Below are 21,468 nucleotides of genomic sequence, written 5' to 3'. Positions count from 1 at the left end.
CCACAAGCTACCCAACATGCCTATGTACGGATTTTTTTTTTTTGCATTAGTATTGTGCATATGTTGATATGATATTTTTTCCAGCGTGCCACAACAGCACTTAAAAGTCATTCTGTTGGCTGAAGTTTTGATGTTAAAGGTTTAATGCCGAGTGGGCAGAATTACGAGGCCCACCTCTGACCTATACATTTTATACTTTAAATGTGTTTTATGAGTGTGTGTGAGGCATATTTAGGGCATAAAACCTGGACAGCGGCGGAATATAATACAAGAATTATTATAGATAAATGCTGATTGACAAAATAGACTGTACTTGTTTATATTGAACTACTTTAACCACAAATTGGTTAATAAACTTGAAAAATTAGGACATGTAACACTTTTCTTTTTCTTCATTCAGTGAGTTTTTTTTTTTTTTTTTGGGGGGGGGGGGGGGTCACGTGACAGCGAGCCATAAGAGGCTAAGGCTGATAAAATATTTGCCAGGCTGATAAATAATAGATGAGTGGAGCCAAATGGCTTACACGCTCCACAAAAGACCTAGGTGCTTAATATTCCATTCAATGGAGAATCACAGATACAGTCCCCAAGAACAAATACAGGATTAGGTGCTGGGTCCGGTCCTCGGGGACCAGGGCTCAGACCGGTAATGAGGGGCTGCCTCCCTCTCACACTGTGTGTGTGTGTGTGTGTGTGTGTGGGAGAGAGAAGCTAAGCGATTATACAGCGACAGCCTGCTTCAAAAAGCAGTCAAGGTCTTTGGTTGTGCCCTGAGAGCTTTTTAGTGCACTGTAGCCAAGACAGAAAGAACACTGGTTCTTCCAGACCCATTCAACTGGACTATAGAACAGAAGACAGACACAGGAGGAGTGAAAGTAGGAAAAAAAAAATACAACAAAGAAGTCATAAAAAGAAAAAACTGTAATACACAACAAACTTTGCTAAAACTGTTTACTATTAGAAGATATAACCAATTTCTGCAGTCCTCAAAAACATTCGATATTTTCACCTCAAGGGCGGCACGGTGAACAAGTGGTTAGTGCGCAGACCTCACAGCTAGGAGACCAGGGTTCAATTCCATCCTCGGCCATCTCTGTGTGGAGTTTGCATGTTCTCCCCGTGCATGCGTGGGTTTTCTCCGGGTACTCCGGTTTCCTCCCACATTCCAAAAACATGCTAGGTTAATTGGCGACTCCAAATTATCCATAGGTATGAATGTGAGTGTGAATGGTTGTTTGTCTATATGTGTCTCGCCCGAAGACAGCTGGGATAGGCTCCAGCAACCCACACGACCCTCGAGAGGAAAAGCGGTAGAAAATGAATTATATATTATAATAAATGATATATAGAAATAAAAACACTTTTTTTGTTTCTTTACTTTATTTGCCTTTTTTTTTAACCAGATCATTTTGCCTGGCCCTGTTTTATTATTTGCCTGAATTAAAAATTTTCAAGCAAAAAATGCCGAGCTAAAACTCAATTCTGAACCACCGACATCAATTCTTATTGTTCTCACCACTCAATTCCCCTAGGGAACACATTTATAGCAACATACACAAGCACGACTATCTTATTTATTTGCTTATTTATTCTTGTTATGTCTACTATATTGGGTAACACGAGTGTAAAGGTGACAATATGGGGGTTATTTCATGTCTAGAGGGCTCTAATAATGTTAAAAATTTTATATTTAGAAGGTCGGAAAAAGGTTCTCTATGCTTTAACTTAGCTACTTTAACTAACTTTAACTTAACTTTTACATTTTTTTGTTTTTGATAAATGCGTTTTTTTTTTTGTTTTTTTTTTTGGAAAACCTGATGCAGCCCAGTCTCACCCAGACCCTAGCTCCAGTGGCCCCCAAGTAAATTGAGTTTGAGACCCCTGATTTAGAGAGATGGTAGCAGCAGGAGTTATTAAACTGACTCTACATTTGCTTGAATTATCTCCGGAAGGAAGGTTATGTTGGTTGGTTTGGTTTCATGCGCTTATCTTTGCGGTGATGTAGAACATCTGTCTATCCATCTGGAACTATTTTTTTTGCCACAGATTTTGTGGTATGGTGCCAGAATGTGAAGAACTTCATCAACTGTATTGTTTGTATTTCATTAAATGCAACCATATTGACATTATATCATATCTATATTAGAAATAGAATATTTTTGTAGTTAAAGCACTCAATTTACTTGGGGGCCACTGGAGCTCGGGTCTGGGTGAGACTGGGCCGCATCAGGTTTTCCAAAAAAAAAATAAATGCATTTATTAAAAACAAAAAAATTAAAAAAACTTCGCTTTGGTTCCGATTTTCTACAAGAAAAGCTTTGATAAAACATTCCACTGTTCTCAAATATCTTACTTTTTATTTTTCTACACAAAATAAGATGAAAAATAAATAAACAAATCAAAAATAAAGAAAATTAATTAATCTGTAATAAATAAATAAATATAATAATAATAATAATAAAACAGCAACTAATAAAAACTTAAGAAACCACATATAGTTGGTGGGTAGACAAATTATTTTTTTCAGATTAAAATGAACAAAGCATTATTAGAGCCCTGTAGACATGACAAAACACGACTATAGTCACATTTATACTCTTTTTATTTACAACATATTGCGCAACAGCAGGGTCTTGAGACACATGCTAACTCGCAAACTAGAGAGCTAGCGACCTAAACGGTAGCCTTCAAGTTATTTCCTTTAAACTTAAATAGCCAAAAACTTACCACTTCCACACGGATAGGGAGGATAACTATTAACAGTTATTTAACCTTTAACATGAACATTAATCAAACGTAATAATTTTTTCTGGGTACATGATACCATACAGCATCCATATCAAACTTGCGCGGGCCGCACTAACATTAAACTTTCATATCAAGGCGGGGGGCCTCAAACTAGTGTCCTGCGGGCCACAATTGGCCCGCGGGCCGCGTGTTTGAGACCCCTGATTTATACATATTTTGCTAAGTATTTTCTGAGAGATAATTCTTTATCTTTTTTTGATGTTTTTTTTATAGACATGACAAAACACGACTATAGTCACATTTATACTCTTTTTATTTACAACATATTGCGCAACTGCAGGGTCTTGAGACACATGCTAACTCGCAAACTAGAGAGCTAGCGACCGAAACGGTAGCCTTCAAGTTATTTCCTTTAAACTTAAATAGCCAAAAACTTACCACTTCCACACGGATAGCGAGGATAACTATTAACAGTTATTTAACCTGCTCTAACTAGAATTCTCTATTATTTTCATACAAACGGTCCTCCTGTACGTCTGCCTCCTTTGACTTAGTCTTATTGTAACGTTCGCCTTTCCTTCTCCAGCACCAACTAAGTTTCCAATTAGCCATTCCGCTATCGCCTCTGTCGACACACACACAGCAATGTCGGGGTGCCCGGCGCGACACTTGTGCGCCTCACAACATGTAGGTGGCACAGGAAGAGAGAGCGAGGGCACACACCCGAGTGTCGCCGTGGGCAACAGCTTTAACGCCAAAGCCTCCTACACATGCACGGCGACTGAGACTCTTGTCACCGGAAAGACATAAGGCATGAATTACAAACACCTGCACACACACACACACACACACACACACACAAAAACATACGCATGCAAAAGAGACACAAACAGCCGCTCGTCGATGCAAATATGCACATTTTGCGGCTGCGGGTGGCAGAACACGCATGGTAACTCATGGCACGCGTGGCTTGAGGGCTGAGATGAATCTATTGAGGGGAAAGTGTGAAAAGAGGTGTAGCCACGGAGAACAAGAGACAGATGGGTAGAAAATGACGTGTCAGAGAGAGGACCGAGATAGCCAGAAAGTCGGGAGACGCGGCAAAGTCAGGCAACGAGAGAGGAAAAGGAACAACAGAGGAAAAAGGCAGGAAACAGAGAGACAGCTGGCACTCCAGGGCATGCTGGATGGATAGCGCCTTGTTAGCATAGGCCCTGACAGTCTGATGAGAGGGCTGCTGTCAGACCATGCTGGGGCCCCGGTTCTGTGTGTTTGGGCGGTAGGCAGGGCAGAGAATGGGCTTGCGAGCTGGGGGGCCTCGGCAGATGAAAGACGTGGAAGGCGGTGGGGCAGCGGTGGTGATGGGTAGTGGGACCAGATTGTGTGTATGTAGGGTGGGGGGGTCCTCCCAGCTGACTAGTTAGAGGAAGGGTTGATGCAGCCCCATTATACGGGCGCCATGACAAGGCTGCATGCTCGGCTGGCTCCCGCCCCCTTGCGCCACTGCCGACCGGCCTTTTTTTTTTTTTTTTTTTAGAAGAGCGGTACCGCTCAGCTCTAGTCATGAAAAACAGCAAAAAAAAAAAAAAAAAAAAAGTCAGCTGATGCATTGTTGTACAATCATGATTTATTTCTTTGCTGTTGGCTGCTTGCAAGCCGCACCGGTCATGTACCGACCGACCGACCGACCGACACGCCGGCTTCACTGGAGACACGGGCAGCACCCGGAGCAGAAAGAATAAATGCAGTACATTTGTGTAAGTGTGCATGTGTGTCCATCTTCTACCTGTGCCTAACGGGACTGAAATATGTGATAAAAAAGCAACTGGATAGAACCAATGGTGCTACTTGCTAAGTGGATCGCAAATCCCAAATGTCCTTCACTTGTGTTTCCTTAACTTGATTTGCCATCACAGGAATGTCTTTTATTCCTTTGATTAGCGGTCTTTACCCAAAAAGTCTGCAAAAAGTTAATTTGCCCCATTAACTCCACTGGAGTTGCAGGTGAGAAAACTCACTATGCCGTCTTCCGTGCTGGAGCCTATCCCAGCTGTCTTCAGACGAGAGGCAGGGTACACCCTGGACTGGTCGCCAGCCAATCACAGGGCACATATAGACAAACAACCATTCACACTCACATTCATACCTATGGACAATTTGGAGTCACCAATTAACCTAGCATGTTTTTGGAATGTGGGAGGAAACCGGAGTACCCGGAGAAAACCCACACATGCACGGGGAGAACATGCAAACTCCACACAGAGATGGCCGAGGGAGGAATTGAACTCTGGTCTCCTAGCTGTGTGGCCTGCGCGCTAACCACTCGTCCATTATTACATTCATTCATTCATTTTCTACCGCTTTTCCTCACGAGGGTCGTGGCGGGTGCTGGAGCCTATCCCAGCTGTCTGTCTTTGGGCGAGAGGCGGGATACACCGTGGACTGGTGGCCAGCCAATCACAGGGCACATATAGACAAACAACCATTCACACTCACATTCATACCTTTGGACAATTTGGAGTCGCCAATTAACCTACATGCTAGGTTAATTGGTTTTCTATGCCGCTTATCGTCACTAAGGTCACAGGTATGCCTGAGCCTATATATCCCAGCTGTCTACGGGCGAGAGGCGGGATACACCCTGGACTGGTCGCCAGCCAATCACAGGGCACATATAGACAAACAACCATTCACACTCACATTCATACCTATGGACAATTTGGAGTCGCTAATTAACCTAGCATGTTTTTGGAATGTGGGAGGAAACCGGAGTACCCGGAGAAAACCCACGCATGCACGGGGAGAACATGCAAACTCCACACAGAGATGGCCGAGGGTGGAATTGAACCCCGGTCTCCTAGCTGTGAGGTCTGCACACTAACCACTGGACCGCTGTGCAGCCCTGGTTCAGTATATTTTTCATCAAAATAGTAGTCATGCCAAAATGTTGTGTTGCTGCTGGATGTTCACAGTATCGGGGAGAACATGCAAACGCAGAGGGTGGAATTGAACTCGGGTCTCCTAGCTGTGAAGCCTCCGTTGTAACCACTCCATTGCATTTTAGACACACCGCCATACCTGCTCTCTCCACAAAAGTGAACCCCTGTGTCCATTCCTGCCCCTAAATCCCTAGTTACCATGGAAATGATAACTGTGAGCAGTTCAAGTGCCAACATTGAGCCTGACTGCAGGTTTAGTATACGAGAACCTCAACATTTGAACTCCCTAAAGGTTGTTCAATTAAAACTTAAAGGTCTCACCGCTAGAACCGGTCATCCTTCTGTGCTGATGCATTGACATTCTTTCATAAAAAGTCCAATATTTCACAATCAATATGCGTTTGAGATAAAAAAAAAAATGTGCATCATTGACAAATAAGCATTGTGGTTTGTTTTCACTGAATTTGAAATAATGAGCAACGTCGCTGTTGTTAAGCATGGACAGAAAAAATATACATTCTTTATGAACGTCTCAGCATTGACACAAAAATGCATCATCTATCTGCAGCAAACATACCTTAGCCGTATTATTATTATTATTATCTGTCCAACTGGTGACTGCCAACAGTCACTGTATCAAATCACGATGACAAACTGACATCAATTATACGTTTTTTTCACCCATTCAGGTATTTGATCACCAGACAATGGAGTCTATAATGAGCCGGGCTCTTTACAGTTTAAGTATGCAGCATAGCGGCAGGTTTTTCCTCCTGAACTTGGAAGGTCAATCTTCCCGACGGCAAAAAATAGCACATCACAAGAGCAGCAATAATGCTAGGGCCTGCAAGTAATCCCAGCGGAGGTGTGAAAATACCTTTGTAGTACAGTGCCTGACATATATACGGCAACCAAACCAAAACAGCTCTCCCAGAGGAAGATGGATGGTTGGATAGACAGCTGAGTGAATGAAGGACTGCGAGAGGATAAAAGGCTTAAAAGAGGTAAAAGTCTGATGTATAAACTCTTCAAATATTGTGTTGATATATTGTATATTATAAGTAAAATACGCCAAGGTGAAGAAAAACCATAACTCACAATTAAACAAATCACAATAATGACAATACAGGTAGAAAGTACACAATTCTTACATGTTTATGTCATCAGTGATTATGGTTTTTTTTCCACATTTCACACTTTGCTCGGCGGTCCTTGAACATAACATATTTGCGATCTGTTCATCCATCATCTTACACAGGTCACCAACCACCGGGCCGGGAACCGGTCCGTGGAGCATTTGCTACTGGGCCGCACAGAAATAATAAATGATTTATTAACGAGTCACTGATATTTGCTTTTAGCCCCATCATGTTATTTTATTCATTCATTCATTCATTTTCTACCGCTTTTCCTCATGAGGGTTGCTGGAGCCTATCCCAGCTGTCTTCGGGCGAGAGGCGGGGTACACCCTGTACTGGTTGCCAGCCAATCACAGGGCACATATAGACAAACAACCATTCACACTCACATTCATACCTATGGACAATTTGGAGTCGCCAATTAACCTAGCATGTTTTTTGGAATGTGGGAGGAAACCGGAGTACCCGGAGAAAACCCACGCATGCACGGGGAAAACATGCAAACTCCACACAGAGATGGCCGAGGGTGGAATTGAACCCTAATCTCCAAGCTGTGAGGTCTGTGCGCTAACCACTCGACCGCCATGCCGCCTCCAAACCAACAACTCGCTCCTAAAGATGTATTCATACATCTTTTATGTTTTAAGAGGCACAAAGTGATGATGATGCAACTCCACAATAAAAGAGATCATGTTTGGTGCAGTTTAAAGCTGGACAAAAACGACCACAAGAGGTGGCAGTATTGCATTTTATAAGAGCTCGGCATGCATCTGTCCCATACAAATACATAAATGCTGTATAGCAACCAGGAAGTGAAAAGGTATCTCGCTGTGTAGCGTGAAGGAGGTTATGCATTGAAGGGAAACTTTAATGCATGCACAAACGCCTATACTGGGGGTACATACTGGGATACATCCTGGACTGGCACATATCACAGGGCACATATAGACAAACAACCATTCACACTCACATTCATACCTATGGACAATTTGGAGTCGCCAATTAACCTAGCATGTTTTTGGAATGTGGGAGGAAACCGGAGTACCTGGAGAAAACCCACGCATACACGGGGAGAACATGCAAACTCCACACAGAGATGGCCGAGGGTGGAATTGAACCCTGCACACTAACTACTCGACCGCTGTGCAGCCCTGGTTCACTATATTTTTCATCAAAATAGTAGTCATGCCAAAATGTTGTGTTGCTGCTGGATGTTCACAGTATCTGAGTGATACTGTCGTGGGGGTGCTGGAGCCTATCCCAGCTGTCTTCAAGCGAGAGGCGGGGTACGCCCTGGACTGGTGGCCAGCCAATCACAGGGCACATATAGACAAACAACCATTCACACTCACATTCATACCTATGGACAATTTGGAGTCGCCAATTAACCTAGCACGGGGGAGAACATGCAAACGGCGATGGTGGAATGGAACCCTGGTCTCCTAGCTGTGAGGTCGGCGCGATAACCACTCGTCCACCGTGCTGCCCCGTGGTAAACGTTTTGACTCGAGGTGGTGATCATAAAACAAAATGATTTTTTACCTGCAAAAATCACAATTAAACAAATAACGGCCACGTCGTCTTCCCGGTAGAGAGAAAGAACACTTCACCCTTGAGCCTGACAATCTAAATCATGTGACTGAAAGATGAGCTGCTGTTCCGATAGGCTGACGGGAGACGGGTGAGAGTCTACAACGGCTGGCTAATTTTTACAGCTTCGCCTCCACGGCTCCTGAGGGAGACCTTGGGTGCCACTCTCTACTCCAGCACCTATCAACAAGCGTGGGGGCCCCTCCGGCTGTTTCAGTGTTGATACCCGGGCGGGATCCGCTATATTAGAGATACGGATAGGACTGGGATGACATCACTTCCCTCTCCCATCTCATCTGTCATAAACATTTGGCTCTGCATCACCAAACACAAAGATAAGGCTTGGAGGGTGGAATGAGGAAGAAAGATGGGGGCGGGGAAAGGGGGGCGGGGGTGATTCAGAGGGATTTCCTCCCTCATAGAGACAGACAGAAGTAGCTTTAAGTGATGAGTTAAGTTAGAACACGCAACGAGGGATAATTTCAAGCTTTTGGTCCAATAATATTTGGTCGTTACAAGACAAGTCAAACATAATCCAGCTTTGGAGTGACTTATCACAGCTTGCTAAGCATGTGAGATTCTTTGACTTGCAGGGTGGTGTTCAACTCTGTGCACAAGCAGCGTTGCATGTCAGAGAAATAGTCTCATACCACTTTTTAAGGGTTTGATATCCTGCTGGAATATTGATGAAGAAGCCTCGTATTCAATCATGTCGACACACACTGACTAAATTAGTCTGCGAATTCCACATGAAACCGACTGTCTTAACTTTTTTTTTGGAGGCTGTAAGTTAGTGAATATTCTCTTTTATTGGGATTAAGACGCTTTTTATTGTCACAAATACATAAAATTTGATCCCGTCACAGTCTGTGAGTCCGTGGCATCGTTAGGGCGGTAAAGGGGATGCAAAACGAGTAGAAATGACAAATGGTACCTTGATAGTTATCCTACCAAACTACTTGGTGTGAATTGTGATGTGCATTTAAAGCTAAAAAAGCTGATACTCCACTTGGGGGGGGGGGGGCATAGAAGGCGACAGATCCACAGGTTTTAACTTTGTCCTGAGCACTGGCGTGAGGACTATACTGGGGAGTTTTTTTTGTTGTTGGTTTTTTTGTTTTTTTTTTTGCCAAAGGGCACTCAGGCAGTTTTTTGTTTGTCTATATGTGCCCTGTGATTGGCTGGCCACCAGTCCAGGGTGTACCCCGCCTCTCGCCCGAAGACAGCTGGGATAGGCTCCAGTACCCCTGCGACCCTCGTGAGGAAAAAGCGGTAGAAAATGAATGAATGAATTAATAATTCTCCTCCTATTTTGTGTGGAAGTGGTAACTTTTTGGCTTCTTATTTTGTCTTTCCCCACCCTCGCCATCTCTGTGTGGAGTTTGCATGTTCTCCTCGTGCATGCGTGGGTTTTCTCCGGGTACTCCGGTTTCCTCCCACATTCCAAAAACATGCTAGGTTAATTGGCGACTCCAAATTGTCCATAGGTATGAATGTGAGTGTGAATGGTTGTTTGTCTATATGTACCCTGTGATTGGCTGGCCACCAGTCCAGGGTGTACCCCGCCTCTCGCCCGAAGACAGCTGGGATAGGCTCCAGTACCCCTGCGACCCTTGTGAGGAAAAAGCGGTAGAAAATGAATGAATTAATAAATAATTCTCCTCCTATTTTGTGTGGAAGTGGTAACTTTTTGGATTCTTATTTTGTCTTTCCCCACCCTCGCCATCTCTGTGTGGAGTTTGCATGTTCTCCCTGTGCATGTGTGGGTTTTCTCCGGGTACTCCGGTTTCCTCCCACATTCCAAAAACATGCTAGGTTAATTAGCGACTCCAAATTGTCCATAGGTATGAATGTGAGTGTGAATGGTTGTTTGTCTATATGTGCCCTGTGGTTGGCTGGCCACCAGTCCAGGGTGTACCCCGCCTCCCGCCAAAAGACAGCTGGGATAGGCTCCAGCACCCCCGCTTTTTGACATTTTGGAACATTTTTGGTTATTATTAAGATTTTTCCAAAGTAAAAAATGTGCCGTGGCTCAAAAAAGGTTGAAAATCACTGTCATAACCTATGAATACAGGGGGGAGGAGGGGTCGCATACTCATTTCCCCGTGCATGCATCTCTAGGACAGTCAGTAGACTTTTAAGGGTGCGACCTTAAAATACAGGGTCATGGATTACGGGAAGTGCTACAATTGGGGCTGGATGCGAGAGAACCATCGGCTTCAGTCATCCAAAAGGAGCTGTGATGCCTCCTGGAGGCCTCCCCGGCGAGAAGGGAGCCCTGAGGAGGCCCAGGGGCAGGCGTAGGACACCCTGGAGGGATTATGTCTCACAGCTGGCCTGGGAACATCTCAGTGTCCCCTGGTAGAAGAGGTAGCCGGAGACCGAGAAGTCTGGGGGGAACCCGGATGAGACGGAAAGATGGGACAGCCAAATCGACTGCTGAGCAAGGCAGTGAATTCCCAACTGGTAGTTACACAGCCCTTCTTGGAGATGATCCATCATTCGTGCATTTTGTTTTGGAAGGCTGGAGTCTATTCCAGCTGACTTAGGGTGAGAGGGAGGGTAAATCCTGGTCTTATGACCTGTCAATCACAGGACTGACACTCATATGTGACTTTACTCATCTTTATACACCAGTCAGTACACCCTGGACTGGTCACCAACCAATCACAGGGCACATATAGACAAACAACCATTCACACTGACATTCATACCTATGGACAATTTGGACAATTAACTTAGCATGTTTTTGGAATGTGGGAGGAAACCGGAGTACCCGGAGAAAACTCACGCATGCACGGGGAGAACATGTAAACTCCACACAGAGATGGCCGAGGGTGGGGAAAGACAAAATAAGAAGCCAAAAAGTTACCACTTCCACACAAAATAGGAGGAGAATCATTCATTCATTCATTTTCTACCGCTTTTTCCTCACAAGGGTCGCGGAGGTGCTGGAGCCTATCCCAGCTGTCTTTGGGCAAGAGGCAGGGTACACCCTGGACTGGTCGCCAGCCAATCACAGGGCACATATAGACAAACAACCATTCACACTCACATTCATACCTATGGACAATTTGGAGTCGCCAATTAACCTAGCATGTTTTTGGAATGTGGGAGGAAACCCGAGTACCCGGAGAAAACCCACGCATGCACGGGGAGAACATGCAAACTCCACACAGAGATGGCCGAGGGTGGGCCCATTTATCATTGCACTAAAATTAATATATCTGCAATATGTCTGCGCCTGCATATGCTCCTGTGCAATATTATGTGTATATTTTGCTTATCTTGTATATATCTTGTTAAATTGTCTTTTTTACTCTACTTTTTGTATATATTTTTTTTAACTTGACGACTGCACTGAAAGGAGAAGCTCTCCAATGTCGTTGTACATCTTGTATAATGACAATAAAGGCCATTCCATTCCAGTCCATAAGGACAGCTACTCACATTCACACCTATAACCACTTTAGTGGTTTCAATGAAAATGCAAGCAATATTCCAACTTACTTACTACTCCGTCCTTAGGGGTGAATTAAATGCACCATATAAATAAATCAAGCTATCTAGTATCATAACTGAAAAGTAATTGACACAATGTCACATACACAACGCCTTTAAAAGCTCTTTTCCTATTGGCTGATACCAGACTACGGACTCACAGTGCTCAGCTTGCTTGAGGTAATGATGACACGCCGCTCGTGCAGCATACTGGCGTAGAGCTGGAGCATGTTGTTGACATCCACAGCCACAAAGTACTCTGTCAGGTTTCTCTGGAAACAGGCAGAAGGGAGAGATATATGCAGGTAAAAGTACATAACAAACTGTCCTTGTACAACGTGCTTACAGAAAAGCGTCAAGAGTTGAGACGGTGAGAGTGTGTACGCCGTGCAGAGACATACCGCACCTAAAGCTACAGACCTACACCTTTGTGTAAGTTACACAATTGGTAATGGTTTTATTTCATTTGAACATGCATCAGATTACAATTGAATGCATCACATAATCAGTTCACAGTTCCACATGTCCAAAAGGAGTAGGAAGAAGCAAAGCTTATTAAATCCTACCCCTCCATCTGGTACTTTTACAATCAGTAACTGTTACATTTGTTCACTTCCTGCTTTCCATAATATAGTTTAAAGGTAGGGGTCTCAAACACGCGGCCCGCGGGCCAAATGTGGCCCGCAGGACACTAGTTTGAGGCCCCCGCCTTGATATGAAAGTTTAATGTTAGTGCGGCCCGTGCAAGTTTGATATGCATGCTGTATGGTATCATGTACCCAGAAAAAATTATTACGTTTGATTAATGTTCATGTTAAAGGTTAAATAACTGTTAATAGTTATCCTCCCTATCCGTGTGGAAGTGGTAAGTTTTTGGCTATTTAAGTTTAAAGGAAATAACTTGAAGGCTACCGTTTAGGTCGCTAGCTCTCTAGTTTGCGAGTTAGCATTTGTCTCAAGACCCTGCAGTTGCGCAATATGTTGTAAATAAAAAAAGAGTATAAATGTGACTATAGTCGTGTTTTGTCACGTCTATAAAAAAAGATTTAAAAAAAGCTAAAGAATTATCTCTCAGAAAATACTTAGCAAAGTATGTATAAATCAGAGGCGTCAAACTAGTGTCCTGCGGGCCACTTGTGGCTATAGTCGTGTTTTGTCATGTCTACAGTGCTCTAATAATGCTTTGTTCATTTTAATCTGAAAAAAATAATTTGTCTACCCACCAACTATATGTGGTTTCTTAAGTTTTTATTATTTGCCGTTTTATTATTATTATTATTATTATTATTATATTTATTTATTTATTACTGATTGATTGAGTTTATTTATTCTTGATTTGTTTATTTATTTTTCATCTTATTTTGTGCAGAAAAATAAAAAGTAAGATATTTGAGAACAGTGGAATGTTTTATCAGAGCTTTACTTGTAGAAAATCGAAAACCAAAGCAAAGTTCATTCATTTTTCTGTTTTTAATAAATGCGTTTTGTTTTTTTTTGGAAAACCTGATGCGGCCCAGTTTCACCCAGACCCTAGCTCCAGTGGCCCCCAAGTAAATTGAGTTTGAGACCGCTGGTTTAAGGTTTTTTTTTTTTTTTTTTTTTTTTAATAATGCACTTATATGAGCATCCAATGCCATAATGGGTACCATAGTAAGTGTCAATATAGTGATATATATAGCACATCATGACTGGTTCAAGACTCTTCATCCTTGTATTTAGCAAACATCAACTGCTTGTATTAAACAGGCTAACATATGTACGCCGAGAAGAAAGGAGTGTTAAATCTGAAGTCGCTAAACTCCAACATGAAAATGCATCGGCACCGGGAGACAAAACTGAAACAAGAGCATGATGCAATAATTTCCAAGTATGACAAGTGTATCTGATTAAACACGATTAGAGGCAGAGATGTTTCCAGAAGAGAGGCATCACTTTATCTCTCTCCGTCTGGTTTTTCCACAAATACTTACACTCTCTGGGATAGTTGGCAGTCCATTGATATCCGGGGCGATGAAGTAGGAGTGCTGCAAAAAAAAATAAAAAAAAACACACACAAACATGCAGGAGAAAGAAGAGGGAAGGTCACAAGTGAAGCATACCACTCAGATAGAAGAAAATGAGGGAAAAGGGGGGGGGGGGGTTGACTTTGTTCTATGATTTATGGCTCATCTTCAGCTCTGTCTATATGAATTGCTGAGCTGGTGTCTGAACTGCGGCGCTGCTTTTATCGGGCCTGCAGAACAGAGAAAGCTCAATAGAAACTCATCTCCCCGTAGACACAGACTGGGGTGATGTCTCTGGTGGAAAAACCGAGTCTTTATTTAAGCATTAGAAAAGGCTTGTGGAGCGGCAACACTTGTGTGTACCGGTGTACGCGCACACAAACACAGGTTGTTTAGAGGATCACAGAGCTGCCTGCCTCACTTTGGGAGAGCAGGGTAGTTTTTGGTGTTGCGATCAAAGAGGCCGGAGAGGGGTTCTGTCTGGAGACAGGTAGGCAAACCACCAGCATAAACACACATTCTCCACACCCGACCATCTGTTGCAGGATTTTCCCTTGAACCTATCATTGACTTTACAATTGGTGTTTCAAATATAATTACAAAAATATAGATTTTTTTTTCAAATGATTAAAGTGATTTTGGGCTGCACGGTGGTCGAGTGGTTAGCACTCAGACCTCACAGCTAGAAGACCTGAGTTCAATTCCACCCTCAACCATCTCTGTGTGGAGTTTGCATGTTCTCCCCGTGCATGCGTGGGTTATTTAAAAAGAAAAAAATAATTTGTACATATATAGGTCATATCTGAAAGGGGCGTTGCAAAGGAGGGAGAGACAGGCGTATGAGAAGCACTGCGCTGCCTAGTTATCACTGTTCATTTTATAGGAGCAGATCGTTTCGCATGTTCAAGGATACCATCTTCATCCTTGATGATGGTTGCAGCGTTTGAGCGAGTTCAATTCCACGAGGGTCGCGAGGGATGCTGGAGCCTATCCCAGCTGTCTTCAGGCGAGAAGCGGGGTACACCCCGGACTGGTCACCAGCCAATCACAGAGCACATATAGACAAACAACCATTCACACTCACATTCATACCTATGGACAATATGGAGTCGCCAATTAACCTAGCATGTTTTTGGAATGTGGGAGGAAACCGGAGTACCCGGAGAAAACCCACGCATGCACAGGGAGAACATGCAAACTCCACACAGAGATGGCCGAGGGTGGGGAAAGACAAAATAAGAAGCCAAAAAGTTACCACTTCCACACAAAATAGGAGGAGAACTCATTCATTCATTCATTTTCTACCGCTTATCCTCACGAGGGTTGCAGGGTTGCTGGAGCCTATCCCAGCTGTCTTCGGGCAAGAGGCGGAGTACACCCTGGATTGGTGGTCAGCCAATCACAGGGCACATATAGACAAACAACCATTCACACTCACATTCATACCTATGGACAATTTGGAGTCGCCAATTAACCTAGCATGTTTTTGGAATGTGGGAGGAAACCGGAGTACCCGGAGAAAACCCACGCATGCACGGGGAGAACATGCAAACTCCACACAGAGATGGGGTGGAATTAAATTCGCTCAAACGCTGCAACCATCATCAAGGATGAATATGGTATCCTTGAACATGTGAAAGGATCTGCTCCTATAAAATGAACCGTGATAACTAGGCAGTGTAGTGCTTCTAATACGCCTGTCTCTCCCTCCTTTGCAACGCCCCTTTCAGATATGGCCTATATATGTACAAATTATTTTTTTCTTTTTACATTTAGTGGCTGTGTCTTATATTCGTGTGTGCCTAATATTCTAGAATTGATGGCATTGTATGGTAGTATACAAAGATGGACTGTCAGATGACAGTAAAGGACTACTTACATAAATAACAGCAACATAAATACAATTATGCTAACAAAGATGATAACTATTAAGATCAGAATCACCCCGAAAAAATCACAATACAGAAAGAGAAACAAGCCCAATAGGAGATGAAAAAGAACAAATGTGGTCACTCCAACAGAAAACCCCAAATCAATATTAATATGAATATTAATATATATATATTAATATTAACATGATCAACGAATGAATGAATATTAACTCCAATTTGAAAATGATATGTTTTGTAGGGATTTTTACAACCATTCAAATTGAAAATGAAACATTTTGGGAAATATTATACAGTATAGGAATGTTATTTATTTAAATAATGGTATTTAAATTTATATATAAGTATGTTATACGTACGATTTCCCCCCCATATTCCTTATAGACGCCATACATGCATGTAACTACCCACTTTTACTGTTCATGTACAGTTAAAACTAAAAACTAACAGTGTATCGCATTATTCTCTCCCAAGTGTTTCGATATGATGGACGGAAAAACGAGAAAACAATTATCATCCCGTTGGATGGTCATGGCCATATTCCCGAGGGTCGGAATAAAATGGAATGGCATTTTGCTTTTGAATACTTACAGGTAATACAGTGAAAACGTTGTTGACATCACTACTCATACCATCTATGTATATATAACCATAATGAAGTTTACATTTATTTGTAATAAGACCCCATTATTCTTAATAATAATAATAATCCCTCCTCTGATAGACTAGTGTTTTATTTTCTAATAATAAATAACATCAAGGAAGATAAAACCGAGCCATAAACTCTCAATAAAACACCTACACTAACTGAACTACAAACACAATTTATTCAGCAGAAATATTTCATTATTATTATTTCATTATTTTTTTTTTTGCATCTTTCTGTTGTATGTGCTAGATTATGTTTTCCCATTGGTCTACAAATTCATGGCATCATGGAAATAACAAGCCAATGATTCAATCCAGTCTTTTTTCCTTGTTCTTTCTAAGATATGTTTATACGAAAAGTGGGTTAACTGGAAAGGCATCAAGGAGACTTTTTGAGCACAATTGCCTTTGCTTTAAACATAAAGACAACAACAAAAAAAAAAAACTTTTGATATTCATAGCGAGAGTATGGCAATGTGGAAAAAGGCATTAATCATTTACAAAGTTTGATTGTTTTCCAGAAAAGAAGAAGAAGAAGCACATAACACCAAGGCCCAGGATAGTTTGTTTTTGTTATGTTTTTAAAGATAGCGCGGCTTATTTGGCCAGATTGGAAAGATGTGGCTCCCATGCGGTTAGTATAGCCACGGTTTCACATTTCAACAGCAGCCTCCTTTCCTTTCCTTTCCTTTCCTCCTCCTCCCTTTCTGCCATTCACTCACCGGCTCCTTGCTTCTTCGCTGATCTCTCAGTACTTGCCCAGTGGCAATATACAACTGCTTATTCTTCCATAGTGAGAGAGGGAGAAAAAAAAAAAGAGCAAAACAGGGTTCACACATGAAAGGGGACAATGATTCTTCTTCTTGGCTTGCATGATATATATAAAAAAAAAAAAAAAACACTTTTAGGGAATAACTCGCTTCATCAATTAAATATCAAACAAGTGGCATCTCCAGACAAAAAAAAAAAAAAAAAAAAGATGAAGCTATCACCTCTGCTCCTGGGGCATCTTTTCCAATGTCTGAGATTCACATGAAACGGTTTTTATAGAACTGACACAAAAGGAAAACAAAATCAGAACCAATCTTAACTGACCCAGTTAGCCTCCATTGATTATCTCATATTAGTCTTCTTATGCTGTAAATGTATCTTAGTAAATATCTGTTCAGGGGCCTGAAAGTGGCTTGTTTCATTGGCTGAAAAGACGAGCTACGGTCCTGAAGAACAACAGCTAATGACCATCACAGAGAACGGGATAACCGACACAAAAACGGAGATAAATACTCCACAAATTGTTAGCTGAAGGCCATAAGATGCCACGTTAATGCCAACTGTTTAAGACTATGACTAGTCTAAGTCTAAGTCTAAGACTAACATCACACTACAGGGTATGATGACCAATTGGGATCGGATTTGCAAATAACTGTGAACATGGCTGCACAGTGGTTAAGTGGTTAGCACACAGGCCACACAGCTAGGAAACCCGAGTTCAATTCCACTCTCTGTGTAGAGTTTGCATGTTCTCCCCGTGCATGCATGGGTTTTCTCCGGGTACTCCGGTTTCCTCCCACATTCCAAAAACATGCTAGGTTAATTGCCGACTCCAAATTGTCCATAGGTACGAATGTGAGTGTGAATGGTTGTTTGTCTATATGTGCCCTGTGATTGGCTGGCCACCAGTCTAGGGTGTACCCCGCCTCTTGCCCAAAGACAGCTGGGATAGGCTCCAGCACCCCCGCGATCCTCGTGAGGAAAAGCGGTAGAAAATGAATGAATGAATGAATGAATGACTCTCCTCCTATTTTGTGTGGAAGTGGTAACTTTTTGGCTTCTTATTTTGTCTTTCCCCACCCTCGCCATCTCTGTGTGGAGTTTGCATGTTCTCCCCGTGCATGTGTGGGTTTTCTGCGGGTACTCCGGTTTCCTCCCACATTCCAAAAACATGCTAGGTTAATTAGCGACTCCAAATTGTCCATAGGTATGAATGTGAGTGTGAATGGTTGTTTGTCTATATGTGCCCTGTGATTGGCTGGCCACCAGTCTAGGGTGTACCCCGCCTCTTGCCCAAAGACAGCTGGGATAGGCTCCAGCACCCCCACAACCCTCGTGAGGAAAAAGCGGTAGAAAATGAATGAATGAATGAATTTGACCGGGAAATGATTCTGTCATGAGATAAGCATCTTCATCTTTGACTACATTCAAACTGCCAATCAATTCAGATATTTTTGCTCATACGTGACCTGATCTTTTTCATGTCAGGATATAATGCCCAATATGGATTTTTTTCCGATTTTTTTTACATGGCCGAAAAACTCATTTGAACTCAAAGCGTCCAAGAAGTGATGTGCATGTGCAAAAGCACGGAAGTCACTCGCATTACCGTGTGTTTACGTAAGATTGCTGCAGTGTGTGTTCTCCTTTAGGCAATTTCAAGAACGGGCGAGAACTTTGCCGATGGCGAACTTGCGGCAATGTCTGTGCCGAAGAGCCAATAGGTGGTAGGAATGGTGGGATGTTGCAGTGAGCCGCTTCACTGACACTTTAAAAAAAATACTTTCTCATGACAAGAAGTCTTGCATGGTAAACCACACCTTTCGATGACCTATACCTTGGATATATAGTACGACCTGACTGCAGTATATTGGGTACATATCCGATTCATATCCACATACCAACGAGTCACATAAAAAAAAAAATACAGATGGGGGTGCTGGAGCCTATCCCAGCTGTCTTCGGGCAAGAGGCGGGGTACACCCTAGACTGGTGGCCAGCCAATCACAGGGCACATATAGACAAACAACCATTCACACTCACATTCATACCTATGGACAATTTGGAGTCGCCAATTAACCTAGCATGTTTTTGGAATGTGGGAGGAAACCGGAGTACCCGGAGAAAACCCACGCATGCACGGGGAGAACATGCAAACTCCACACAGAGATGGCCGAGGTTGGAATTGAACTCTTCTTTTTTTTTTAATAATTAAAAAAATAAAAATAAAAATAAAAATAAAAATAAAAATAAAAATAAAAATAAAAATAAAAATAAAAATAAAAATAAAAATAAAAATAAAAATAAAAATAAAAATAAAAATAAAAATAAAAATAAAAATAAAAAACAAAGTGTAAAATCTCAAAGTTAGCATAAAAACATAAATATGTAAAAATATGGCCTTTTTTTAAACAATGGTACATGTACGCTGCACCTGTGTGATAACATATTTATGAATTATCATCTCCCCTTTCTTCCACAATCATCTTGCAGTAACCTGCCAGCTCCATGCCACATGTCTTCTGCCAGGAACGAGAAGGGATCACAATGACACTTTTTCTTACCACACTCAGGTTGACTGGCGTGAAGGGCTTTGGCACCGGCAGATCGTACAGAGAGTTCAGCATGTCATTCAAGTCATTATCCTGTGAGAGGAAACAAACATAAAACATATTTGAATTATGCCATTAGTTATGTATCATCAATCCTGGGAGAGTCGTCTGCAGACCAACGAATAGTCCTACAGATCTTACACAGAGACCATAGATGCAAAGAAAAAAAAAGGACCATGAACTCAATAATTGATCAAGGATTTGGCTAGACCTGTTAGTTCCCCTGATTATTATTTATTCATCATACCTTTTTTTTTGGACAATTCCATGCTTTCAACTTTGTGGGAACACTTTGGAAAACGCCCTTTTCTGGTCCAGCGAGACTTGTGCTACGGTGAACAAAGCTAAATCTATAAAGGTACGGTTGGATCAGTTTGGTGTGGAAGAATTTCAGAACCGTTCAACAATGGCAGATGAAAGATCCCACATCAAATAGGATTTTGGGGTTGCCAACCCGTAGATCGAGATCTTTTTCGTGTCAATTTTTTGGATTTTGCCTGTCGAACGCAACAATATTATAAGTGTCCTGCGGCCACATTTGGCTCGCAGGCCGCGTGTTTGAGACCCCTGCCATAGAAGTTCAAGTTGAGCCACAAACTGGAACATAAAGAATAACAACTAAAACATATCATGAATATCATGAATCAGAGTCTGATGAGGATTCTGCTTCCCCATAAACTTTTCCCCACATGGGTTTTATCCGGGTACTCCGGTTTCCTCCCGGAGAAAACCCACGCACGCACGGGGAGAACATGTAAACTCCACACAGAGATGGCGAGGGTGGGGAAAGACAAAATAAGAAGCCAAAAAGTTACCACTTCCACACAAAATAAGAGGAGAATCATTCATTCATTCATTCATTCATTTTCTACCGCTTTCTCCTCACGAGGGTCGCGGGGGTGCTGGAGCCTATCCCAGTTGTCTTCGGGCGAGAGGCGGGGTACACCCTGGACTGGTGGCCAGCCAATCACAGGGCACATATAGACAAACAACCATTCACACTCACATTCATACCTATGGACAATTTGGAGTCGCCAATTAACCTAGCATGTTTTTGGAATGTGGGAGGAAACCGGAGTACCCGGAGAAAACCCACGCATGCACAGGGAGAACATGTAAACTCCACACAGAGATGGCGAGGGTGGGGAAAGACAAAATAAGAAGCCAAAAAGTTACCACTTCCACACAAAGTAGGAGGAGAATCATTCATTCATTCATTCATTCATTTTCTACCGCTTTTTCCTCACGAGGGTCGCGGGGGGTGCTGGAGCCTATCCCAGCTGTCTTCGGGCGAGAGGCGGGGTACACCCTGGACTGGCCGCCAGCCAATCACAGGGCACATATAGACAAACAACCATTCACACTCACATTCATACCTATGGACAATTTGGAGTCGCCAATTAACCTAGCATGTTTTTGGAATGTGGGAGGAAACCGGAGTACCCGGAGAAAACCCACACATGCACGGGGAGATGGCCGAGGGTGGAATTGAACCCTGGTCTCCTAGCTGTGAGGTCTGCGCGCTAACCACTCGACCACCGTGCTGCCCTGTTTTATTATTATTTTACTTATTTATTACTGATTGATTTATTTATTGTCTTTATTCTTAATTTGTTTATTTATTTTTT

The 21,468-nt window shown here is 42.5% G+C and overlaps 1 protein-coding gene across 4 annotated transcripts in view; it reads right to left on the bottom strand.

The window, feature by feature from the left end:
- Positions 1 to 21,468, bottom strand: part of dennd1b (DENN/MADD domain containing 1B) — a 180,408-nt gene that overhangs the window by 78,831 nt on the left and 80,109 nt on the right. For 2 of the 4 annotated variants that reach the window (XM_058072328.1, XM_058072329.1), the window contains exons 7-10: positions 19,793 to 19,873; positions 17,180 to 17,242; positions 13,888 to 13,941; positions 12,079 to 12,189 (exon numbers count right to left, since the gene is read on the bottom strand). In XM_058072328.1, coding sequence (XP_057928311.1) covers positions 12,079 to 12,189; positions 13,888 to 13,941; positions 17,180 to 17,242; positions 19,793 to 19,873 — 309 coding nt within the window. The remainder of the gene's footprint in view (positions 1 to 12,078; positions 12,190 to 13,887; positions 13,942 to 17,179; positions 17,243 to 19,792; positions 19,874 to 21,468) is intronic. The other 2 variants (XM_058072331.1, XM_058072330.1) reach the window with 1 other exon arrangement.

Source organism: Doryrhamphus excisus, chromosome 5 (assembly GCF_030265055.1).
Source record: "Doryrhamphus excisus isolate RoL2022-K1 chromosome 5, RoL_Dexc_1.0, whole genome shotgun sequence".
Taxonomy (NCBI): Eukaryota; Metazoa; Chordata; class Actinopteri; order Syngnathiformes; family Syngnathidae; genus Doryrhamphus; species Doryrhamphus excisus.
The sequence above is the reverse complement of the archived record's forward strand: the minus strand, read 5'-3'. Positions and strand labels throughout refer to the sequence as shown.